This window comes from Urocampus carinirostris, chromosome 1 (assembly GCF_059441175.1).
Source record: "Urocampus carinirostris isolate Australia breed hairy pipefish chromosome 1, RoL_Ucar_1.0, whole genome shotgun sequence".
NCBI lineage: Eukaryota > Metazoa > Chordata > Actinopteri > Syngnathiformes > Syngnathidae > Urocampus > Urocampus carinirostris.
In genome coordinates this window covers 40,567,287-40,594,016 of record NC_142349.1, presented here as the reverse complement: position 1 = coordinate 40,594,016, position 26,730 = coordinate 40,567,287, and the positions used below count along the sequence as shown (strand labels likewise).

Below are 26,730 nucleotides of genomic sequence, written 5' to 3'. Positions count from 1 at the left end.
TTTAATGGATGGAGTTTTTACCACAAAGAGACACTAAATAATACACAATTTCACTTTTTTGATGAGCCCAAATATTTCTGTATTATGAAAGAAATCCTGACAGAGTTTAAAAGTGTGATTGGATTTTTGGTTGTGAAAATGCACACAGAACCATGCAAAACTCATTTTCTTTTTGTTATCAAATTTTGCCACACTCTTAGATCCATTTTATTCATTAAAGACTGTTTCCAAATCTGCATTATTTTTATGACAGTTATATGATACATGCATTGTGATATTTTATTTCATTTTAAATATTTTAACTGCATACATTTTTAAAGGAGGGCAGCACGGCGGCGCAGTGGTTAGCGCGTGTGCGGCACAGTTCTGAGGTCGTGGGAACCTCCTGCGTGGATTCAAATCCAGCTCCTGGCCTTACTGTGCGGAGTTTGTATGTTCTCCCCGTGCTTGCGTGGGTTTCCTCCAGGCACTCCGGTTTCCTCCCACATTCCAAAGACATGCATTTCAGGTGAATTGGCCGGTCCAAATTGTCCCTAGGTGTGACTGAGCGAGTGAGTTGTCTGTCCCTGTGTGCCCCGCGATTGGCTGGCAACCAGTTGGGGGTGTCCCCTGCCCACTGCCCGATGATTGCTGGGATGGGCTCCAACACCCCCGCGACCCTACTGAGGATAAGCAGTGCAGCTAATGAGATGAGACATTTTTAAAGGTACACTATAATATTTGAGCAGAATAAGTCGCTGTATTGTGTAGTGCAACTTTAAACAAGTGCAAGAGAGCTCAAGGAAGAATACAGACTAAAAGTGACTTAACTGCAGTTTTATTCTAAATTTTCTGTCCAGCCTTTCACAAGGTACTTGATTTGTGGGGGCACCATTAGCTGCAAGATGGCGGACAATCATTTCAGATCATTCAAAATGAGCTTTATGTTATGTAGAAAAAATAAAAAAAATCTTGACCTGTGTGTGTTTAAAAAACAAAAACAAAACAATAAAAGGATTTTTACGTTTTGGCACTGGGGCACAATGCGCCTGGTAACTTATTTAAACGGCATGACACTGAATAAATTTATAATATTTTTTTACATCATTCAAATAATACATTCTAAGGAAAATATCAGGTTGGCAAGTGTTTCTTTAGAAACCAAAGAGGATTTAATTAATATACAATGTTTGTGTTTTAAGTTGCTCAACTCGAACATGCACATATACTTATTCCATATTTCAATTTGAAAAGTAAATGTTCATGATGTGGCACTTCATTTATATACCTGTATCGAGTATAATATTACTCCTCGGGGCTTTTTTTAACACGATTTAGATCAATAAATAATGGGAGCACATAACATTTTAACTGCAATTGTTATTGGGAAATGTGTGTTCCAGATGAGTTTGGGTCCTGCAGAAACCCAACCGGGGAGCACCATGCCTCCGACTGAGTCCCCAAGCGGGGAAAGTACTGCCTTAGAGGCTGTGGACATTGTGGTACTGGTGATCTACTTTATTTTGGTTCTGGCGGTGGGCTTTTGGGTGAGTCCAACATTATGCTTATCACAAACATGAGCCGTGTAATGAATTGTGACACGAGATCAGCCACACAACCAAAATGTTGTGTTCATTTACTGCCATCATTTGTTTATTTTGTGTTAATTCTCACTTGGAGTGGATGATTACTGGTATTCCATTTTCTAACTTCTGTTTCCAATAAAGGAAACCGTTCAAGGGATGGAATCAAATTTTAAATTCCCTTCCAAGAGCATTTTTTAAGGCATCCGATTAGATGGTGTGACAAGCTTCATCTACAACAGGGGTCTCCAAACTTTTCCCTTCTCTGATGAGGGGCCTGAGTTAGTTTGTATCAAAACAAGTGTGACGATTGCAGGAGTGCCTACATGTAAAAATGGATTGTTTTCATGAAAGCCACGGTTAAATAACCGTTCTGGATTCATTACAGAAAAAAAATCAGAAAATAAATAATTATCCTATTCATGCAAGAAATAATAGCTCTGTGGTTTCTTCACAGGTAAACAGTCATGGTACCAGAGACATATGTTATTTTCATTGGGCGTTTCACATGTTACAAGAAGTATACATGTAAATGGTTTGCATTTATATAGCACTTTTAACTTCCCAATGTGCTTCACACTTACCCACTCACACACACTTACATACAATTGGCAGCGTCAGCCATGCAAGGCAACTACCTGCTTATCGGGGGCGTTAGGGATCCAGTGTCTTGCCCGAGCACACTTCGACATATAACACAGAGGAGCCAGGAATCAAACCTGCGACCTCTTGATCCCAAGAAGAGTGCTTTACGTATTTAGCTACTGTCATGTAATATGTGAAATGCACAACGGAATTAACATTTGTCCCTCGTACATCGACTAAAGATATTGTGATAATGAGATAAAACCGAATGTCTTTGCATCTATATAACCGGTAGTCCAGTGGTAAGAGTTGGGCGGTCTCACCATGGCAACCAAATCCCGTTACAACCAAAAGACACATCCAGACTTTGAGTTCTTTTTTACGTAAAAAAGCGCATCAAAATGGTTACTAGTATTGTTCAGGGGGCCGTGCAGAATGTGGAAGCGGGCCATATTGGGCCTGTGGGCCTTAGGGTAGGGACACTGATATACTTTAAAACGTATCATTTGAGGTATTCAACCTTCCAAAATTTGGATTACACAGGTCTGCTTGTTACAGCCAGGAAGAAAGTCATTTTTTTAATTACCTAGCATAATACATTTTGGGTAATTGTCTTATTCTAAGAAAAGAGCAATAAGCTTCCCTGACCATTTTATTTTCTAAATGTGTTTGTAAAACAGGATTTGAGAAGCAAAAACTTATAGTTTTGTTCCCTCTCTAGCGATGGCCCTATTGAGAGCTTCAAGGGATGAAGGCATCAATGTTATACAGTAATAAGTTAAAACGTTAGAAGACCCTGAACACAAAGAGAGCATACATAAATGGATTTTGAACTTGCATGGAGGACAGGAAGAGAACCCTTCCGATAAGGAATACCCATATGTTCTAAACTGCTCCTAGGTTACAAAAGCAGGTCCGCCGAAAGGAGCGCGGAATTCAAAAGAACAACAAGGTTGGCGACAACGATGTAATAGTCAAAACAACGACAACAGTGAGCAAAAATGAACAAGCATCCTCTGAAATCTCCTTTGCAGTTGTCCAATATGAAAAACAATAGACGTTTCACTTATGTTTCAGCTAATGACAAATTGTAGCTCTTCAGGTCAACGGTGATTAGGTGTTAGCTGAGTCATGAGCGACTTCAATGTCATGTTAAAATGGCTGCCCCCAAAGAGGGATAAAAACAGGCCAGTTATACAAGCCAAGGACGTGCAGTCAGGAGGGGCAAGTGAGGCAGTACAAATCGAAATATATTAAATGGTTATATTTATTTAGCTATAAAGTTGTTTCTCATTTAACTTCACAATTTTTGGATTTTCTTTTTCAAAATCACCGTAACTCCACATTATGAATTATTATTATTAATACAGGCAGCACGGCCGTGCAGTGGTTAGCGCGTGTGCGACACAGTTCTGAGGTCGTGGGATCAAACCTCCTGCGTGGAGTTTACATGTTCTCCCCGTGCTTGCGTGGGTTTCCTCCGGGCACTCCGGTTTCCTCCCATGTTCCAAAAACATGTATGTCAGGTTAATTGACCGGTCCAAATTGTTCCTAGGTGTGAATGAGCGGGCGAATTGTCTGTCCCTGTGTGCCCTGCGATTGGCTGGCAGCCAGTTCAGGGTGTCCCCTGCCCACTGCCCGAAGATAGCTTGGATGGGCTCCAGCACCCCCGCAACCCTACTGAGGGTAAGCGGTGCAGATAATGGATGGATGGATGGATTATCAATACAATTGGTGTGTAACATTACCTTGTTGAGCAGCAGCAATTCTCTTGCCTTACAGCAGAGGGCAATAGTGAGACCAAGGATTCCGATTTGAAGCACAACTCATATCAAAACAATAGAATATGTGATAGTATTAGCAAGCTAAGATATCCAGTAATTATTTTCTCGCTTTTACAATGGAGGAATACCTATCTATTTAGGCTTTTATAGGAAAGAGGTTGTGCATAGACTCAATTTACTGTATAGGTTAAGACAATAAAATGCTTTTTTCTATGCTCCCTAATCTTTGATTAAAAAACACTTTCTCAGCTCAAACTGTCACGTACCAGGAACGGAGATGGGACCCAATTAAGTTTGTTTTACTCAGTTTTATTTAGAAGGAGAACATGACTTGCATCAACGATCCGATGACCGTCGGTCACGGGTAGCAGATAGCTGGAACACGGAAGTGGCACTCCCGCGTCGAGCAAAGGTAGTTGTTGACAACGAGAAAAAACAGGTCGATGGCCGGGGCGGAGGAGCAAAAACATAAACAGGTTCAGAAAAAGGTTGGCAACAGGAATCAGACGGAGAACAGGGCAGGATAGAGTCAGGAGTCACAAAAGTTTGCTTATTGTGTAGCGTAGGTTCACAAACAATCCGACAAGTGTTTTCAGGAAGGCGTTTAAAGAGAGTCCAACAGCCAATCAGGGTCCGTGGCTGCTGGTGCTGGCGCCAACGGGGCAGACTCAGGTGCGCCGCATCAGTAATCATGACACAAACAAAGTATTGTAAGTGGCAAAGGTTATTTAATATGCGCAGCAATGATAAAAACAATCTCAACTATGAACACAATACCAAAGTGAAATTTACAATGTCTATTTAATGTGCTTCAAAGCCCGATTCATCGTGCGCTACACCAAAGAGTTGTTTCCCTCGTTGTGCTTTTTTGGTTTTACTTATATCTTTCAGAAGGGCTTTCTGTTTTTCACCATTGCTTAACATTTGTACAGTGTATTTTCAGCTAGCTGATTAATTTCTGTGAATTTCAGCATGATCTGCAACTTTGAGATTGAAAGAGGCGTCATATGCAGAATGTTTCCTCTATACTGCACGAGTTGCCATTTTTCGGGTACCGATATATCAATGAAAATAACGTTATAACTCCAGATATTGGTAATTGCATCAAACAGCAATGCTTAACTCACTTTTCAGAGTGGGCGAGGTGAGGAGAAAAATGAAGAGGTACCTCACCTCTGTGTACAAACCTTTGAGAATTACTGTACTTATTATAAAACGTCAACTCAATGATTTGGATATTGTTACTAGGAATAAACAATAGGTGTGTTATGGGTTGAAAGATGTGGTTCAGGTTGCATTCAATGTTTTGCAATTTTTGTGAGCAATATTTTCGACTGATCAATCATTGTGCCAATATACTAATATTCGAAAATCTTGTGTATAGCGCGCACCCAAACTTCGAGTTCTTTTTTTTAGGTTAAAATAAAATAATGTGCGTTATACACATAGAAATTCGGTAATTTAAAAAGTGCTTCTGTGCTGTGTTTTGACTAGTAGTTTCCCCCAAAAAATGTTTTGTTATACTTCCTGGTTGTCTTAAAAAAAGATCCATACACTTTTACAGTTTTCTGCGTATCTTCTATTGTTTTCTTATGTATATACGAGTCCATGTGGAGGACAAAGCGCAGCACAGTGGATGGCTATTTCCTGGCAGGGAAGAGCATGACCTGGTGGCCGGTGAGTCTGAACAATTTAAGATATACCTTTCTCATTCGCCAGTAGGCCTACATTCGTGAGGATTCAAGCAATTGTGTATGTTTTTTATGAAGCATAAAGTAAGTCTTAAAGGACCAATTCACGCTTCCAATAGTTGACTTGCATTGGGCCTTATAAACCCCTTCCGCGATTGTAAACAAGTGTGATGTAGCTTAGCTGTGCTGCATTGTTGATGCATAACGGTTGAATACATGGTAGTTAATACAAGCAGATTGAAAGAAAAAGATCATGGGTCATGGATAGAAACATCTCAAATAAGCACAAAGTATGTGCAAGCAGCAAGACAGCGAATAATTATTCTGTAATCATTATTAACAATATACTAATGTATCAATATTAAGTATATATTATACAAAGTATACATTAATAATAACGCTAATAATGTTGTTATTATTATTGTTAGAATTATTATTCTGATAAAAAATATGTTAGCTACCACCAGTGGTAGCAAACTTACATTCTGTAGAAGGCTTTGGTAGCAAACACATTTCCCCGACACTTATCCTACTTAAACTTTCTAAGTCAAGTCTTGTTTATTTGTATAGCCTTTAATCACAAGTATTGTCAAAGGGCTGCACGGACTATTATTACACCATCCCCAGATCCAAAACATAAATGAATGCAAGGAAAAACTTCTCATTGTGAGGAAAAAGGGTTAAGGTTTAGGGTTAGGGTCTACAATTGAGGTCAGGGTTTAGGTTTAAGAATAGGATTAGGGTGAGAGGGTTAGGTTTAGAGGGTTAAGGTTAGGGGTTAGGAGTTAGACTTAGGGTTAGATTCCAGCAGTGGCAGGCAAGGGGTTAACCATCGGCACGCGAGCGCATGGCAAAATAATAATGATTATATTTTAAAAATGAACATTTTTACCTGAAATGTAGACATTTTTAGTTTCTGTGTTATTTTCCGTGTGTCAGTGCGTTTTTTTGCGCGGCGCCTCGCAACCCAGCCAACGAAACACAAGCGCGCGATAAATGAACGAATCATGACGGCTTCTCGAGTGAAAACATCTCGTTCTTTCCAGCCAGGGTGGACAGACAAATGAGGCTTTGTGCAAAAAATGACCGTGCTGTTTTATGCATTATGCCTCAAGAGCGTTGTACCTCACGCATCAAGTGTTAAATGTCATTACGAGACGAAACATGAATTCAAGGCGTAGACGTTAAAACGCGCTGTGTCCAGGTACGGCAAACAAACACAGACCCTGAAAACCTTTGTCACTGCTTAAAACACAACCACTGAAGCAAGCTATCACATTGCTCACTGCATAGCAAAGAACAGAAAACCATTTTCTGATGGCGAATATTTTAAAGAAGCGTGTGTGTGCGTTTACGCGTGTGCGTGTATGCGGTCCGCGCGCGTGTCTTCTGCTTTGCTGCTGTCATTTCAAGATTTGATATTTTCTGCAACAAGAATTCATTGATGAATGGTATGGTAGCTGTCCATAGCACTTGTTTTTTGATTGTAGTTCATTGTTAATGAAGAATCGTTCATTCTGGTTAATTCTTGTGGCAAAAAGTTGTAGTCATGGATGGCTACAGGCCTTTCCACTTGTTATTCACATTCATTTTTAGTTGATTAATGAACAAGAATTGTGGAAGATAAATTGGTCAGTTATACCAGTGCTTTTCAACCAGTGTGGCAGGGCACTAGTGTTCTGTGAGACCTTGTCTAGTGTGCCGCTGGAATTTGCCCAATTTTATCTTTCCAAAAAATCAGGCAGGCCATTATTCAGTATTTTTGCAATCTTCAGACGAGGAACTGTAATAGTCATCCATATCAGTAGGTGGCAGCAGATTTTATATACTTTTTATATACTAATTTTCTGCTCTTGGGGTAGCACAGTACATTTAATACTTATTCGTTTAACAAAGCGGTTTAAGATTGCACTGTAAAAAATAAAAATATAAAGCACATCATTCTTTTTTTATTTTAAGTATGATTTTCTCTTTTTATATACTAATTATCTGCTTATGAGGTAGTACAGTGAAATATTTGACACAACTTCATTTTCAAACATTTTCGACGGACGGTGTGCCTTTTTTATTAATAAAAGTGTACCTTGGTTCAAAAAGAGTTGAAAAACACTGAGTCATACGGTTTAAATGTATATCCATGGTTTATATTTGAAATGGTGTGAAATGACAGCTCTGTTGGATATTAAAAAAAATGTTGCGTGAGACATTAATTTTGGTGTGGCACACTGATGTTTGAAAATGAAGTTATGTCAAATCTTTCACTGTATAAATAATACTTAAAAAAGAATGATGTGCTTAATTTATGGGTTTTTTTTCACAGTGCAATCTTAAACCACTTTGATAAACAAATTATTAAATGTACTGTGCTACCTCATGAGCAGATAATTAGTACATACAAAGTATATAAAAATCTACTGCCACCTACTGATATGCGGCAGTAGCTCAGGAGGTAGAGCGATCGTTTTAGGATTAAGGGATCCCAGTTCGAATCCCGGCTTGTCTGTGTTACATGTCGAAGTGTCCTTGGGTAAGACACTGAACCCCCAATACCCCCAATAAGCAGGTTAGCGCCTTACATGGCTGCACAGATCACGGCCGCTATTAGGAAATGTGAAGCACAATGTAAAGTGCTTTGGGAAGTCATTGACTTGAAAAGCGCTATATAAATGCAGCATTTCATGATATGGATGACTATAACAGTTCCTCGGCTTCCTTAAATTTGTGATTTGTTAACTCGTACACACAACAGCTGGGCATTTTTTTTTCTAAATTGCGACTCTAAAAACTCAACTCAAATTACAAATCTCCTATTTAGTACTGCTACCCTTTGTTTTGGGTCAACAATGCGCACACATCCTGTGTTGATCTGCTAATGACGTAGGCTGGAAAGAGGTCAATACACGTTTCAGACAAATTCTTTTTTATAATCTTATTTGCTGACATCTATGTCCTTCACCACTGGGTGAAACTGGCCTTTTAAAGCCATATACTCTCAGATTCAGAGTTAAACCCTAGAACTCAGGTGTCAAACTCACGGCCCGCGTACAATTATATCCGGCCTGCGAAATCCTTTTATACACATCTACTATAACGGCCCGCGTCTATGAAACCCTGATAACTTTCAAATTATACTCGGATACTAAAAACCACAATGGCCGAGAAAATCATGTTAACTGACATTGCCGGTAAACCGGTGTGTCTTATTTGTGGAGGTTTTGTGGCCGTATTTAAGGAATTTAATGTAAAACGGCACTACAAGACAAAACTTCAGAGTAAGCTGAAAAACCTTGAATCCAGAGAAAAGATACAGAGAGTTGAAGAGTTAAAGAAGAATATGAAGATGTTTTTCACAAAAAGCAAATTCCCATAGTGAGAAGCACAAATTTTATTTATATTTTCTGTTATTTCATATTTTCATTTTTATAGTTTTGACTGGAGATATTTTTATGGCGAGCAACGATTTTTAATTCATTTAATATTTAAGTTTGTTTATTCTGGAATAATTATCCTGAATGTTTTAAATTCATATTTATTTATTTTTTTTTAAGGAAAGTGTATTCAATAAATATTTATCCTGTTCGGCCTGTGACCAAAGTTGTGGTTTGAGTTCTGGCCCTTTGTATAATTGAGTTTGACACCCCTGCCCTAGAACGTATGATGTTGAATTTGAGAGTATTCAATACCTTGGATTGAAGGTGCTTTCCACGTTCAGGTTGGCGCCTCGTTGTTCTCCAGTAACATCGGTAGCGGACACCTGATCGGGCTGGCCGGATCAGGAGCAGCATCAGGAATTGGGGCCATTGCCTACGAGTGGAATGTATGATAATACAAGTCATTTGCCAGGGATAAACATGAAACTTTTTGTTGACTCATCACACTGAAGCATCCTGTATTGTTGTGTGACAGGGACTTTTCATGGTGCTTCTGCTCCCCTGGATCTTCTTGCCTATCTATTTGGCTTCTGGGGTATGATGACACCACGGTGATTTCCCTCAAGTAGTTTTTCTAAGAACTTTGTTGCAACTTCCTCCCAGGTGACAACCATGCCGGAATATTTGAAGAAGCGATATGGCGGGAGAAGGACGCAGTTATTGATAACCGTCTTGTGCTTGTTTATTTACATCTTCACCAAGATTTCGGTAAAAAACAAAAGAAAATATTATATTCAGGTTCAAGTTTGCATAAATCAATGATTTCTCTTTTTCTGTCAGGTAGACATGTATTCAGGTGCATTATTCATAAAGCTTGCTTTGCAGTGGGACATCTACCTGGCGATTGTTCTTCTTCTGTCTGTCACGGCTCTCTACACCATAGCAGGTATTACGGTACATGGAATTTCTGACTTTGAGTATGTATGGCTTCCAAAAGTAGTGACTCTGGAAGTCAGCAGACATAAATAAAGAAAAGCTACCATAAATAATGTCTGTTATTGGCTAGAAAACTGTCCAGTGTGTCACCTGCCCACTGCTATGGCTACTTTGCACTTTGCGGGCTGAGAAAGACAAATACCTAAATAAAAATTTAAAAAATGTTGAACAAAAACTCAAGCCTTGCTGCTTTTGTGCTGATTTCTCGATCACAGAGCGCATTCGTTTTGTTGCGGCTGAAGCGTGCTCATGCGGTCACGATCCATAATCCCCAAACTATATTTGTGTGAGCAGTGACCTGCATAGCACACTTTAATCTGGCCGTCGGCTCTTTTCTTGCAGTTATTGCCACTAAAAATGAACTGCACTCTTGCGGCCGCGATCCATTATCCTGAACCCTGTGAGCATAGATAGCACACTTTTGTCGGGCCTGGCGACTCGTTTTGTTGTAATTTCCGCATAAAATAATTTAGACTTTTGTGGCCGCAATCTATCATCCCTATCCCTTTATTGCTCCAAGCGGAGACTGAAAGAGCACACTTTTGTTGGCCTAGACGACCTTTTTTTTTTTCAATCATTTCCGCCTAAAATCAACTGACATCTTGCGACACCAAAACATTGTTCCCAATCCTTTGTTGCTGCCAGTGGGGACTGACAAAGCACACTTTTGTCATTTCTGGTGGTCTAAATGAACTGTAGTCCCGCCTCAGCGATCCATTATCCCTAATCCTATATTGCTGCAAGCGGGGACCAGCAGAAGGCATTTTTTTCTGTAGCCGGACCATTTTGGACTTAAATAAAATGGCAATTAGGGCCATGATCACCAGTCGACTATTGCTGAGAACAAATGGCCGGCAAAGCTTAGGAGTCTGGTGCCCATTAACCGCAGTGAAGGAAGAATAAGTTAAATATCCCTCTGAGTTAAAGAAATTATTAAATGTACTGTGCTTTTTTTAATGATGTTCTAGTAATTTGGGATAGGATATTTAGGTGTATGCCTTAATCAGCAATATTAAAATAAGGTTTCATATTTAAGCTTGATGATGAATGCAGAATGTACAGTATAGTTTATGTATTTTTATAATTGCATTAGAGAAAACGTGACTTAATCACAATGTTATATTTTCTGAGACAGTCCTGTAAATTGGTTGTGTTTTTTTGTTGCACAGGTGGTTTAGCTACAGTTATCTACACAGACGCTGTTCAAACAGTGATCATGCTGGGAGGAGCGCTAGCCCTCATGGTCTTTAGTAAACAAACAGCCGTCACGTCTTTTTTTGTGTTTGTCACTGCCTGTATTTTCATTGCGCTCTCTGTTTAGGTTTTGTAAAGGTAGGCGGCTGGAATGCCTTAATACAGGGCTACCCCCAGGCCATCCCCTCCGTCCGTGTGCCCAACACCACTTGCGGTATTCCCCGGGAAGACTCCTTCCACGTATTCCGAGACCCTGTAAATTCTGATCTCCCGTGGCCCGGTATCATCGTCGGCATGACCATCCCTTCAATGTGGTACTGGTGCTCGGATCAGGTAAAGTTCTTTGTTTATTTTTGTTCATGGCTTATGATTACTCCTTCTTGTCTTATCAGTAAATTGTATGAATGATTGAAGATCATATTACAATTAGTGTAAATGTTTAGGAACATGAGGTGCCCCTCAAGGATTCCATTTTGGAACATTTATTTCCCCTTTATTGCCTCCTGTAAGAAGAAATATGTAATTAAGAACAAAGAAGTCACTTTGTTATTTAACTGGTCCGTTTCACAAGATAGCATTCCACCCTGCCTCAAACCTCTATCATCATCCCAATCTCAAAGAAGCCATCAGTGTTCAGCCTCAATGACTACAGGCCTGTCGCACTTATGCCTGTGGCCATGAAGTGCTTTGAGAGGTTGGTGTTCCGGCTCATCAAAGGTTACCCACCCTCAGACTGGACCCTCATCGACAAACGCTCCACCGACGATAAAACGCCGCTTTTCATGCTGTACTGAACCATTTGGATTAACTTGGGAGCTATGTCAGGATGCTCTTCCTGGACTTCATCTCTGTGTTCAATACCATCATCCCAGAGATCCTGGTGGAGAAACTGTCCCACTTGGGGCTCTACTCCTCCATCAGCTGCTGGAATATGGACTTTCTCTCCCAAAATCACAGCCGACACGTCTCTTCCACCCTGACGCTGAGCACCGGATCCCCCAAATTGGGTGCTGAGCCCTCTACTGTTCATCCTGTGTACATTGGACTGTTCACCAACCCATCCCATCCCACAAATAGATTGTGAAGTTCGCTGACGACGCCACTCTGATTAGCTTGAGGCGGAATAGAGGAAGAAGGTGGAGACTCTGATCATGTGGTGTTCGAAAAATACAACTAATACTAAACACCACAAAATCAAAGGACTAACAGGCTCAAAGACTGTTTCTTCCCCAGGGCCATCTCTATCCTAAACAAGAGTGCAAAACTGTGAAAATATATATTTTGCGACTTACTTGGGACTTTTGTTGTTGCTGCTAATTGTTATTACACTCATTTTCGATGCACTGCTGTTACAATGCACTATTCTTCAAAAAATGAAATCACCTTTGATATAACCGAGGCCAGTCTCTTAGCACTACATTACTTTGTAAATATTTTTGTCTATTTATCCTGACAGTTTTTTATCCCTTTTATCTTTAAAGTTTTTATGACACGTTTACCCCAGAGTGCATAGGAGTTGCATCCAATGTTTCACAACGTTGATATGAATGACAATGGAGACAATTTGATTCAATTCAAGTAAAATGTCGACATTTACACTGAGGGGTTGTGTTTCAGGTGATTGTTCAACGCTCATTGTCTGCCAAAACGCTGACCCATGCCAAAGGTGGCTCTCTGTTGGCTGCTTACCTCAAACTTTTACCTTTCTTTGCCATTTTGTTGCCTGGCATGATCAGCAGGATACTTTACACTGGTGAGACATTTTTGTTTTCAACCCTTATATGCATGACTTGGTCAAAAAATACCCCATGGGTTGTTATTCTTTAATATATATATATATATATATATATATACATATATATATATATATATATATATATATATATATATATATATATATATATATATATATATATATATATATATATATATATATATACAGTGGAACCTCGGTTCTTGACCGTTCCAGAACCCTGTTCGAAAACCGATTTGTGCGATCACCGAAATCATTTTTCCCATTGAAAATAATGTAAATCGTTTTAATCCGTTCCAACACCCTGAATATTAACCTTGAATGTTTAACGTAAACAAAAAACTAACCCAGGCTAATCCTACGTTCGCGTTATCGTAATCTTCCGTACGAAAGATAACGCTAACATGAACGTGTAAAAATTAAAAAAAAGGGCTAAAACACTTCGTACACCTATATTAAAAGCGAAAGCAAAACGAAGCACGTCCGCACGCAATAACAGTTGGTCACGAAAAGAGCGATCTAAACCCGTACACCGCTCAGCATCGCACCCTAGCGTACGCACTCACGCATTACCGGCGTTCGAACTCCGATTTTTTGACCGAACAGCGAAGCAAGATTTTCTCGAAATTTTTGGTCGGACTCCGATTTGTTCAAACTGAGAGGCGTTCGAAAACCGAGGTTCCACTGTATATATATATATATATATATATATATATATATATATATATATATATATATATATACCAGAGCCATATCAAGAACACATTCATATTTCTGACTCTTTCTGGGAGGTTGACACAGAGGAGGGGATTCCCAGCCCCCTCGCTCAACCCAACTGATGTGTTGGGAGTCATTAGGTGACCAAACCCCCCAATTCCAACCCCTAATGCCGAGCGCCAAGCAGAGAGGCAATGAGTACCAATGTTGTAAGTCTTAGGTATGACTCGGTCGATGCTTGAACCAGCAACCTCCCAGTTTTGGGGCGTGCGCCCTGCTCCTAAGGCCACCAAGCTTTATAATTTTTTTAAAAAGTTGTAATATTATCATATTCCAGGTATTCCTAACAAAACAGGTTTATGACATAATGCTATTATTTTTTTTCCAACTAGTTTTCAACCCCACTCATGAAAATTATATGTACTGGTAGGTCATGCATCCAAGTGCTAAGAGGCATCTTTAATTTAAAAATTAATTTAAAAAGTGCTTCTGTGCAAACTGCTCACATGAGTCAAGTCATGTTTATTTGTATAGCCCTTAATCATAAAGAGTCTCAAAGGGCTGCACAGACCACAGATTATTGTAAACCACAGACTACAGATCAGTAAATCGGGAAAAAAATCCCTGGAGAGTCACCATGTCGCGCATCTAAAATTTTCAGACCTTTGATATGTGACGTATTTACATTGTCTTTAGAAATCTCTTCCCGTATGCGTTGAATCTTCTTATTAAAGAAGACCATAAGGTCATGGGCCGAATGGGTAGAACTATCTGTAACTCATGAGCTTACTTTATTGTTATGCCTTTACTCTTTATACTTTGTTGTGGTAAAGTTTTTATGCTGCCTTATCTGTCTCGGTTGCTTAGTGCGTTGTCTATTTATTTTTAATTTTTTTGGCAGTCATCAATTGCTTTGAAAATCAGAATAAAATTAGAGGTAATCCTACATCCACGCATAATTCACAATTGGTTCTGACATGCCTTCCATGTAAACACAGAAATTATATTTGTTTTAAGTTTTTCATATTACTATTATTCATGTATTCGTTATTGTTCTCAGCATAATAATAAAGACAAAATTATCTAAGGGACAGTGTGTATTATTTAGCACCTCCCTGTGGTAAGAAAAAACATAATTCATTACCAAACAATATTGAATTAAATAATAAGCAAACATTTTTGATTCATGCTGTAGAAGGGTTTTTTAGATACTCATAAGTAGAGGAATTTGTATTTATTTTGCATAACACTAGCCTCACCTAGAGGGAACTGTCAGAATTGGATTTTTTTGTTTTTATGGCCATTGGCATCAACACATCAGATCAGACATGGCACTCCAGGATAAGCAGGTAATAAAAACTTCAGAGAAAGAAATAAGTTAACAGGAATGGCAGAATAAATTGGCAAACATGTTTAGTAGTGTTTGGAGACCGGCTTAAGTTGTAGGTGTATTACAACAATATTACAATGGAAAATAGTGCAATGGTATTGTCCACTATATTGCTACTAATGGTACCACCAAACCTAAAATCCTTGTAAAAGTCTGGGCAATGAAATTAAAAAAAAATGTTGCAGTTTGGGGACTTTCAGTCACTGTATTCTTCTTTGTGCTTTTTAGAGTGTATCAGGTAAGGTTTTTTGTGTAGTAACTACACAATATAGCAACATATGGTGGTCAAATACTACGCACTGCTCCTTTGATGGGTTATAATATATTCTACATTATTAAACAACTATAATAATGCTAAACACAAATTTCAAACTGTATTTGAGATGCAATTGCTATTTATATTTTAGTTACCTATTTAAATATTTCTTTTTGGCTACTTGGAGTGACCTGCCTTTGCATTTTGTAGAAATTAAGACTAAGTGATTTTGGTCGTGAAAGTTGAAGGCACGTTTTTTTGAGTTACATTTGAGTCAGCGGATGAGTGTTGGATGAGGTTCAAAATTGGATCTACTTTTCCTTGAATCATATTATTTGTGACCATATTTTTGTCCATCCAAAACAACTCAGAACATTTGACCATAATTCCTTCAATCATTTATCTAGAGGAAGTGGCGTGTGCTGATCCAGACGTGTGTAGGCAGATCTGCGACAACCCCATGGGATGTACCGACACCGCTTATGCAAAATTGGTCATTGAGCTTCTCCCTGCAGGTTCCTTCCACCTTGTAACCACTTCTACCTCTTTTTTCCCCCAGCATTAATCTTTAATGTGTTTTGCGCTTTTGCAGGACTCAGAGGTCTGATGATGGCAGTGATGATCGCGGCGCTGGTCTCCTCTCTCACATCTGTCTTCAACAGCGCCAGTACCATTTTCACCATGGACGTGTGGAAGACATTCCGATCCGGGGCTTCTGAGTGGGAGCTCATGATTGTTGGGAGGTGAAGGTATTTTTTGGATTATTTTTGGAACCATGCTTTGACTTTATACAAGATTAATTCATTCCTGAACAATACCTGAAAATAATTGAATTATGTTCTACCCAAAATCATCAATTTTAACCCTAAATAGCAATTAAACACAGCTTCCTGATCAGTTAAAAACATACAAATCGTGTCGAATAAATTTGCTTGAATTATATTTATTTAATTCAGAATCTAATTCGATGGTTATCTAACAGGTAGGGCTCAGGGTTTCCCATTCGAATTAATTCGACGTATACTCTGTAAACATATTTAAATGTTAGCTTTAAATTATTGATCTTTTTTCATAATGATTGATCAGTCCATAAGGAAAACTGGCTCTTGGTCGCCATTGTCCTCAGTTGGCCTAGGCTGGCGACTTAAAGGATTCGTGCACAATGAACCGTCTACAGTCATATGATTGGGACGAGCTGATGCTGGTAGAGAATAGTTTTGAGCATTCGGTTTTCTAGTGCAGGAATGTCAAACATGCAGCCTACAGGCTGGCCCTTTGGATGATTTATTCCGGCCCACCATCAATGTCAAGATAATGTGAATGAAATGAATGAAAACTTTATTTCGAACATTTAAATAAAAACAGGACAAAAACAATGAGTCAATAACAAAATAATGTTACATAACATGTTCGAAAATGTCTTTCAAAGGTGATAAAATAAATACAAACCAAATGCTCCCTCTGGCTGCTAGTATAAGTATATATTCTCTGGTTGAGTGGGCCAAGCCTAGTAGTTTAATATGATGTAGTCTAAACTTATTATGCATGCTCACCTAAAATATTTTTATATTTCTTTTTCATTCATTTCAAACCCGTACGACAATTAAGGCCAAAATGCTATATTTTTTTCATAGGTCCACTAGAGTTTGTATAGCGTGGTGAGTCGGTTCAGGTGAAAACCATTTACTCAACTGTTAAAATAGACTGGTTACTGCATTCTAGGTCAAACATGAATGTCATTTTTTTCCCATTGTTTGTGAAGGTCCGTGCTATGATTATATGTAGGGTAGGCTACTAAAGTAGGCAAAATGATTAAGTATGATATTGAAAAACTCTGGTAAGCCGAAAACTTAAAGTGGACATTATTCTACTGATCTGGCCAGCCTGAGAACAAAGTCTTGATCCAGCTCCACAGCCAAACTGAGTTTGACATCCATTCTCGTGACAGCATCTGGAAATTCTCATACCTAATTCTCATATTTTCACTTTTCGGTGCAGAAATCTTGCCAGACATACGTTTCCTATCTTGAATATCTCTTAACTAGAGCAGCTTGTAATTAGAGGGCTCACTGTACATTTTTTGGCAATAGTTTCTCTTTGTTGGTAACAAAAACTGCAGTACTAAATAAATAAATCTAATGAATGAATGTTTTCCAAGGTAGGGTGTTTGTGCTCATACTGGTTGTGGCATCCATTTTGTGGATTCCCGTCATTCAAGCCAGCCAAGGGGGGCAGCTCTTCATCTACATACAGTCCATCAGCACATACCTGCAGCCCCCTGTGTCTATCATCTTCCTCCTTGGCTGCTTCTGCACCAGAACTAATGAGAAGGTCAGTGTTGGGCACGTTACTGAAAAACAGTAATTAGTAACAGTTACTAGTTACTTTATTTAAAATGTAATTGTTACCACCCCGATTTCTGGCACCCAAAATGAGTGCGTTACTTCGAAAGTAACAATGACTGTATATACTTACATTGAAGCCGGCTCCCTAAAACTGATTAGAAATAGCTACATAGTAAGCTAATTATCATAAAATGTGTACTCAGCTTTGGAACCTTCAAATTTCTTGTCATATAAAATCTTGAGAGCTTGCAAACTAACAGTTGAGGCATTCCATATTTATTTTGTCCTTCACTTGAATATTCCTTCTCGATTTCTGGGTAATGTCCAAGATGTTGTCTTTTTTCTTCAGGCATGCTATTTGGTAAAAATAATTTTACAAATAAAAAGGCCAAAACTCCCATTTCCCTCATTCATAGTATAAGCCACGGCTACTCCCCACAATTTGCCTACCATTCGTTGTTCATGTTGCCGAATCAGAAAAACATTTCACATTGGTTGGCTTCCCAATTGTTCTGCCCATTCTTTCAGGGCGCATTCTGGGGTGTAACGGTGGGCCTTACAGTGGGCTGCATCCGCATGCTGTTGGACTTCATCTACCCGGCGCCGATGTGCTTTGAGCAGGACAGCAGGCCCGACGTGATCAAATCGGTCCATTACCTTTACTTCTCCACGCTGCTCTCCGTCATCACGCTCATTGTTGTCTTGCTGGTTAGTCTAGCCACAGAAAAACCCAAACAGGAGCAGGTGAAGACCACTCTTAGCTTTTATCTGACGTGACACTTAACCATGTGTGGGCAAACTTTGAGTCGCGGGCTGCAATAGGTTAAAATATTTTGCAAAGAGGCTGGGCTGAACGATGAGTTTGTAAAGACCCCTTTTCAGGGTGCGTGAGTATTGTTGACCCAAAACAGTGGGAGTTGCAGTACGAGTTCGAATGGAACAAGAATAGATTTTTATGTTGAGTTGCGTTTTCTAAAGTGGCAATTTCCCCCCCCCAAAAACACAAATTTAAATGTAAACCTTTTCAAAAGCACCATTGAAACTTCTTGATGCAAAGCATTAAAATAACTTAGTGGACCGGGCACATCATGAGATATGTCCGTGTTTGCGTTGCCCATTTCTTATCTGGTAGGTTAATGTGGCGATCTGGTTTAGATTTACTTGAATGGCCGTTGCCTTGTTAAGTGTAAGTAGGATAAGTGTCGGGGAAATGCTACCAATGCCTACTATAGACTGTAAGTTTGCTACTTCTGGTGCTAGCAAGTAGATCGATATAATAATGTTTTTTAACATGATCATTAATCTACCCATCCATCTATTTTCTGCACCGCTTATCCTCAGTAGGGTCGCGGGGTTGCTGGAGTCCATCACAGCCATCTTTAGTCAGTGAGCAGGAAACACTCTGAACTGGTTACCAGTCAATCACAGGGCACACAGGGACAGACAACCATTCATACGTTAACTCAATACCTGGGGTCGGCAGCTGGATTTGACCCTGGGACCTCTGAACTGTGGGGCTGACGCGCTAACCCCACAGCTGCCGTGCCGGCCATAGTATTAATCTAAAATTATATGAAATATATATTTTACAATAATATATATTGTTGACGGGAGGAAACCGGGGTGCACGTAGGAAACCTACGCAAGCACGGGGAGAACATGCAAACTCAATACAGGAAGGTTCCATGTTCTCCCCGTGCTTGTGTGGGTTTCCTCCCACATTCCAAAAACTTGCGTTTCAGGTTAATTGGCTGGTCCAAATTGTCCCTAGGTGTGAATGAGCAAACGAGTTGTCCGTCTCTGTGTGCCCTGCTACTGGCTGGCAACCAGTTCAGGGTGTCCCCTGCCCACTGCCCAAAGATAGCTGGAGTGGGCTCCAGCACCCCGCGACCCTACTGAGGATAAGCAGTGCACATAATAGATGGATAGGTATATTTTTAGTGATAATAATTATTGATTAATTCTCACCATTATTATTATCGATCCCATTAACACTAACAATGTAGTTAAGGTGGATGCAAGCCAGAACATCAAATGTTTAAGTTTGACTTATGTGTGAACTGAGCTCCTGTAAATATGAACTGGTCATCATAAATACATTGTTGTCCAATTTACTTGCTGGCATCGAATTGGACAGATTTGGACCAGCGTTGTATTGATAGTCCTAATCATGTGAACATCTGAGCAACGCGAGTCGTAGCGGCCAGGCTGGATGGGTGTAAGTTTATCTCATTGTTACTGTGATTGACATTTGAAATATGGCGATCAAAGTCTAGTTCGGCTGTCGGTAAAAATTCTGGGCTAAGTTACGACAATGGTGTACAAAAAAGATACGAGTGAGAAAAAATTGTGTGTTGTAGGGCTTAGGGTTCAAATAAGGCATTCTCTAGGACTTGTTTCAGCCAGCGAACTGCAGGAAGACATTTTAGCATGCCCAGGCAATACTCGGGGGTTGTATTGCGTTAATTTGGAACCCATCCCTACCCTTCACACACTGGCCAGGCTTTCGGGGATACTTAGGACTTTCTTTGGAGCTCATTTCATCCCCAAAATGGTGCAATAGTTTAGCCCAGGGTTTAAATGTATTGATTTACATTAAGAATTACTTTCAACTTTATTGTCAAAATACACAACATACTGCACAGATTTAATTACCTCCTCTTTCCCACGTGCAAACATGCAATTGATACAATACAAATAAGGAATGCTTATTATTGATAATAAATATAGACTAATAAAACTTATGATTGATGCAAATAATATAATAGAACTATTTTTAAGCACTAAATTTGATCATTTGCAATCAAAAATTCAACTTGCAATTGGGCTAGTTCCGAAGTGTTTATTTATTTCATAGAATTTAGTAAACGTTTTGATAAATACGATGATTAAGTTACATAGAAAAAAGAGCAAGGATAGAAAAATGCAGCCAGCTATTTGAATATTGGCCATGAGCGCAATGAAAAATGTAGTTTTTATGGGGGCACACCAAGGGCCACGGAGGATAAGCAAAGCTCAAAGAAAAAAAAACGTTTTTATTTGCAGTACTTTTTAAAAATATGTATATATGTTATCACTACAGCATATTTGTACTATTTTCATTTGTCAGGCCGGACTAAAATGCCATAATTTGCTCAACCTTGCACTAATAGCTTTGGGAAATATGAAAATTCTACACACCCTTTTTGAATGTCAATTTTTGGGAGACAGGTGAAATGTTTTCCATATTCACTGTGTTACGAGTACAAATGTACTGGGATGGTTGTACAAGTGTTCATGGTTCACTGATCCCTTCACAGATTATGGATGCAACAGTGACAAAAAAGAGCCAATCACAATCATAGTATTGTCAAATAGTCAGCACACGTGGTCAATGTTGTAAAGCCATTCTGATAACCCCGCGATACAAAGTTTAGATTTTCCAGCAGACTCTCTACGGATTTTCATATTGTTGCTGTGCAATAGATTTCCAACTGAGATAAACATCCATGTTGACCTTTGTGGATTTTCTTTTCTTCTTTAGATTGATCGTTTGACTTGGTTCACTAGATTTGCCCAAGTAGAAGTCCAAGAGCAGAAATTGGAGGAGGTTGTAAGGCAAGAGGGGATGGCCATTGAAAAGCAAGGAGACAACGGTAGCTTTTCAAGCTGTTTCATGTTGGTTCTTCCATTGCTTATTTGTCGTTTCCCTGATTTCCCAGGTACTTCAAGCTCAGAGTCCGGTGTGATGCCTCATTCCAGGCTTATGACGGTTGTCTATTGGTTTTGTGGGATGGAGCCACAGGAAAAGAAGGCAGAGAGAGGTCCAGTGACCCCTGCCACCTCCAACCTCAGTCAATTAAAAGAAAACCCACGTCTGAACCAGGTTGTAAATGCCAACCTCATCATTTGTCTCTCCGTGGCTGTGTTTATCATTGGCTACTGGGCTTGAGAGGCCGTCACACATCCCAAAGAACGTCTCATGCAAGAAAACTATTTATTGCCATGCTTAACCAATGATGAGTATATTTTTTTTAACGATAAAGGGCCATAACCCATGATTTGGCGCTCTCCGAATATGATTGCACTTTTTAGTGCCCGGAATATTTGTGTAAAAACACAAAGAATAAAATTGGAAGTACTGATACAATGTTTACTCCCAATAACAAAATTGGCTTCTCCTATATAAATGAATATGTTTTGGTTTTTAATACTGAACATATTCAAAAGAGATTTCATAGAATTCCAGTTCTTAATTTTGACTCACTGTTGTTCTTTTAAAGGAGAGTTTTGGAAGGGGTTGGAATTCTCTTGTCTCAAAGTGCCTCTCCTGGTCCTTCTTGCAAGTTCAAAATCCATTGATGTCTTCTCACCTAATTTTAAATGTCTACTAAAGTTTTAACTTAACAGTGAAGCATCAAAAAAAAAATCTGGTAGTTAGCACTGGTCCAATTGGTTGTTTGTTAGTCATTTAGTTTCCATCTAATGCAAATCTACTCTCACACATGTTTGGTACCAATGTTATTAAATGTGATTCATTACAATTTGTTTCAACTGGATATTTTTTAGCAGGGGTCTCCAACCGTTTTCAAGCTGATAGCTACATTTTGTTAGCCAAAAGACATCCAAGTTTTATATGCTTTTAAAAATATATATATATATGTGATACCCATGTTGTTATCAGGTTATTTATTTGCAGTAGGTTTATATAGACTCACTCAACCACTAAAAATGTTTTACTAGGAAATAACAATGACCCAGCACTGGTGAGCTATTTTTAGAACCGGTTTGCAGGCACCTCAACTGTCTTTAGAGGGCACCCCGGAGTGCCCGCAGACACCAAGCTGGAGACCCCTGTTTTATAGGACATTATTTCAGGAAATGGGTTCCGTATTCTGCAAAAGGGGTTAAAATAAATGCTTTAAAAATGGGCACATTATAAGAGTGACAACATTGTTAAACTTTATTCATCCCCAGTCTTGATCAAGCAACAGAATATTTCAGTATTACTGGCAGAAATAAACAACCGAAAAATGTTTCAAAGAAATATATTCAAAGAGCTGAAAAGAGCCCACCAAGGTAAAGATTGTCAACGAAATAAAGCTTTTCATAAATTTGGTCAAAGCTTTGAAATTTTGGAGTGGATTCAGTAATCAAACTGCATACAGTATAAATGGCCAAGAGATTTACAGCAATTGAGAGTGCACATCAACTATTTGGGGAAAAATACAATAGTGAAAGTCAAGTAGGCCTCCCATTTGAACTACATAAAAACTTTAACCAAATATGTGCCACTAGTAGACTGCGTGTGCTCGATATTGCACTTTGGTCAACAACCAACAGATGCCAAAACATCCCCTCATTTTCATCCTAATTCCGTTTTGCCCTTGTTTGGTCCTTTCATTTACACCCGCACATTCTCAACAGGCCCTATGTTGTATACATTTGTAGAAAAAATACTAGTTATCAAGCCTGCTGTCAGACCTATGTCAGATTGTCAATAAAGTGTCACACGAAGTCAAGTTAGAGCTCATGAAGAAGCTGCTGTTTTGTCACGCAGTGCTTGGACAGTCCTTTTGTTCAAAGCGAGGTGGTCTCCGGGTTAGGGTCCTGGTCACGTTGTGTAGGCGGGTCGGCGAGGGGCTCCGATTGCTGACCCACCATCACCCCAGGGATCCATGCTCGTCTGCCTCCTTTGAGTTCCAGACTGCCGTCTGCACAAGGGTTACAGTCAGATGCATCATAAGGAAGAACATTATCGGTTACAAATTCTATACGGTTATACACATTGTAAGACACTAAGGACTCCTTTAAAGTGATGCTTTCAAGTGGAAGTGACTCAGCTTTCAAGATAAGAATTACTGTTGTTCGTGTCACAAGCATAAATTTGAGGAATCGAGAGTTGAATTGTGGCAAGAATTCAACTCAATTCTTGTAAACGCAGCAGGCAGACGTGGAACAACTACATGCGGGTACTACATGCCACTCTCAATCTGAGGTTTCGGGTCAAAGGAAAATAAAAACAAAAAGCATGCTATATATTTAAAAGAAGGCACAAAACTACAGTCAAGTGTGTTACGTTTCTAGCATCCAACTATATATTTTTTAAAGCACACTTGTTAGTTTCTTTGTTTTCAAATGATGCAGTACAATGTTAATAGTTATAGCAAGTGATATTTTGGAAACCCTATTATGGTGGTATGTGTAAAAATGCTCCCAAACTAATCAGCAAATAACTTATCTTCAGTGGCTTTCCCCCAGAAGCAGCACATTGAAAATTGAATAAAATATATTCAATTTATTAAAGTCACTACTGTTTGTTTGTGTTTCAAGAGTCCAATTGGTGTTATGAGTTGCTAACATAGTGACAGTACAAATTCATCTTGTACCTTCAAGTTTCTCACTATTGAATTCAATATGTGACAAAGACTGTAAAAAGTATCCTTTTAATGGCTGAAAAGGATAAATCATGTGCTTGTCTTTTCAAATCAAACGGGACCTGTGTAACTTCAATGTAATTTGGAGTCCTTGGTGTGAATATGTTAAATATCTAACACACACACAGTCTAAGTTTACATGCAACAGAAGAGTCCGGTATTCAGGTTATGTAAAGCCATGTACGCAAGCGCAGAAATCTAATTAAGGTCTTAGTTTAACTGCAAGTTGTCCAATATAAATGGTTGGGTTCAACCCTTTATTTTCTGATGACTCATGTATCCATCTATCCATCCATTTTCCTTGCGGCTTATCCTCAGTAGGTTCGCAGGGGCAGCTATATCCATTCCAATAATCCGTCTACTTATACGCATTAATGCACTTTCCCTCATCAGGGATATTTTGGTGCCACAAAGAACTGTGGAATAACAGTACGGATACAAATGAGCCACAAATATACCTGCGATTTACATATGCATTTTTTTTCTTGCATGGGCATTTATCAAAACATGATTTTTAGATCTTGAGTAAATCGCAAACATATTTTTGGAGTTGAACAATACGTCTAAATATTTCTGAGACAAATCTCTCGCCTTTTAGGTGTTGGGTAAAATGACGGTAATATACTGTATAGCTTACAATTTCTCTGGGAAAAGCTACCTTGATTGTTTTACATGGTTCATAATAAATGTCCATAATTGATACATACTCCTTGCACTAATACTCATTTCATAGTGCCCTGTTTTAGGTGTATCATGTACCGGTTCCATAGGGGGCGATTATACTTCATAACACAATGCCATATTAACTAATGCCAGCTGGCGTTAATCACAAGGGAAGAAATTTTATAGAAAAGCAAGGCCACTATATAGCAGTGACGGCGTCATTTTTAAACAGACGTTTTGTGAAACATGGCAACACAATTTTTAGCATTTACATGCACTTAACCCAAAAGCAAAACAGTTATAATTCTTTGAAAGCATAACATTAAAATTCAAGCTTTATCAAGGATTTCAAGCACCCATACGAAAACTGACTTAAGGAGCGCGCGTGAAACCATCACGGTACTTTCATTTTTTTGAGTGACATAAAATAACATCATCCTGGATTTAATGTCAGAATGTAAACGCAGAAACGACATCTTTTTTGGCACATTGCCTTTCGGATCTGATTGCACGCAAACAACATGTATAGGGGGTTATTCTTTTATTTCTTGGCATCTAAGCGATTCATTTAGCTTGCTCCAAAAAACCCAAATCTGATCCCACACGAACTATTCCCTGCATGTAAACGTTGTCATTGTACTACATAAATCGAACACACAGAATTAACAGCACAATGTCGGTTTGGTCACAAAAAGTTATGAGTTAGTCGGACTTGACAACACAGTTCAACTACATGGGTACATACACATTTCTGTATGTATCCGGATAGAAAGTAGTTTACTGGAGCAGAAGCTAGATGACACATTCTTTGGGGATGACCGGACACAACTGGGCACACATGCACACACAAAACGAGACACAAACACATGCACGCAAACCAGGCCCATTAGCCAGTACGACTCTTACCATTGCCTGCCTTGCAAAGCCCGTCTTACAGGCAAGCCGCCACCATCAGACATCTGCAATGTTATACACACATCCCATCATGCTTCACTTCACCACAGTTACTATGAGCATGTTGGATGAAAGCCCAAAACCAGAAGGAATGAAAAAAGGCGAAATTGTCACCCAGGGAATAATGCATTTACATATGTTTAGTCCCTCCATTTGGACTTTTCAATTTAAGTTAAAAATAAACTCTCCAAACCCCCCTCGACAACCAATATCTGTATGCTTACTAACCCTTTTTTCCCTTAATTATGCATTATGTGTTTGAAAAACACAAAGCTACTCTTTGAAATAAATTCTTGCATTTGGTTAGCACCAAAATGTGTTGAAAACCTTTACATGAACTGCTCAAACTCTCGTGAACGACATGAATATGAACTCCTTAAGTTTGTTGCCGCAATTAGTAGTCCGTGCCACAATAAATCAAAAAACATCTAATGTTTTTCATCAATACAGTGATAACTAGTTTTTTCGCGGATGTCGCCTTCCAAAAAGGTCTCTGATGGTCAAAGCCCGCAAAGTCAAACCCTTTAAATAATTTATTTGTTAAATACACTACAATTATACATTGAAACCAAAGAACAAACCCAATTTACACTCAATTATAAAAGCACTAATTTGATTAAGGACACAATCCTTTTAACTTCACATGATACTTTGTTGCCATCGTGTTATTTTCCGGTTGCAACCCAAAACGCTGAACGAGCCATATTGGACCAAAAAATAAAAAATGTCTGGAGCTTTTCGTTGGAAAACATTAAGAATGAGTCCCTTTACCTTTTTACAGAATCCATACATTTTCCATTGTTAAATATTTAGAAAAAAATGCCAGGGAGCCAGTAGAGAGCGAAAAAGAGGCGCATGTGGCTCCAGGGGAAATTTAGCATGTCGAGAAGTCCAACGTTGTTGGCAATAGAGTCTCGTTCTGCCTTTTTCCCCAGCCGCCAGGGCTTTTGTCTCTCTATTACGTTTAATGGCTTTTAGAAAAACGTGAAGGTGAGAAACATTTGTGCATACATAATGTAAGTTTGTCAATCTGTTTTAAGTATTTTTACAACT

The 26,730-nt window shown here is 39.0% G+C and overlaps 2 protein-coding genes across 7 annotated transcripts in view; one reads left to right on the top strand and one right to left on the bottom strand.

Moving 5' to 3' along the window:
• arhgap17b (Rho GTPase activating protein 17b) overlaps nucleotides 1–26,730 on the bottom strand; it is a 50,134-nt gene that overhangs the window by 2,540 nt on the left and 20,864 nt on the right. For 2 of the 4 annotated variants that reach the window (XM_088338924.1, XM_088338947.1), the window contains one exon: nucleotides 22,569–23,337. In XM_088338924.1, coding sequence (XP_088195050.1) covers nucleotides 23,204–23,337 — 134 coding nt within the window. In that variant the 3' untranslated portion in view covers nucleotides 22,569–23,203. Of the gene's footprint in view, nucleotides 1–22,568; nucleotides 23,338–25,629; nucleotides 25,683–26,730 lie in introns of those variants that run through there. The other 2 variants (XM_088338938.1, XR_015850782.1) reach the window with 2 other exon arrangements.
• On the top strand, nucleotides 1,383–22,064 carry slc5a11 (solute carrier family 5 member 11). 3 transcript variants are annotated; one of them, XM_088339103.1, is made up of 14 exons: nucleotides 1,383–1,526; nucleotides 5,537–5,608; nucleotides 9,335–9,439; nucleotides 9,529–9,588; nucleotides 9,657–9,761; nucleotides 9,834–9,939; nucleotides 11,159–11,239; nucleotides 11,311–11,516; nucleotides 12,801–12,936; nucleotides 15,707–15,814; nucleotides 15,892–16,042; nucleotides 17,462–17,630; nucleotides 18,173–18,388; nucleotides 21,168–22,064. In XM_088339103.1, the coding sequence occupies exons 1-14, from the start codon at nucleotides 1,383–1,385 to the stop codon at nucleotides 21,573–21,575; spliced, it is 2,067 nt and encodes a 688-aa protein (XP_088195229.1). In that variant the 3' UTR covers nucleotides 21,576–22,064. The 3 variants fall into 3 exon arrangements, with proteins under 3 accessions (XP_088195229.1, XP_088195212.1, XP_088195220.1); XM_088339086.1 differs by lacking the exon at nucleotides 1,383–1,526 and having other exon boundaries at nucleotides 5,486–5,608; nucleotides 21,168–21,279; nucleotides 21,346–22,064; XM_088339094.1 differs by lacking the exons at nucleotides 1,383–1,526; nucleotides 11,159–11,239 and having other exon boundaries at nucleotides 5,486–5,608; nucleotides 21,168–21,279; nucleotides 21,346–22,064.

Excerpts from the sequence above, each read along its gene's own strand:
- slc5a11 (XM_088339103.1), top strand. The coding sequence starts at position 1,383 with ATGAGTTTGGGTCCTGCAGAAACCCAACCGGGGAGCACCATGCCTCCG. Across the intron at positions 11,240-11,310 it reads GCTAGCCCTCATGGTCTTTA|GTTTTGTAAAGGTAGGCGGC; the intron begins GTAAACAAACAG and ends CTCTCTGTTTAG. Across the intron at positions 11,517-12,800 it reads GGTACTGGTGCTCGGATCAG|GTGATTGTTCAACGCTCATT; the intron begins GTAAAGTTCTTT and ends GTTGTGTTTCAG.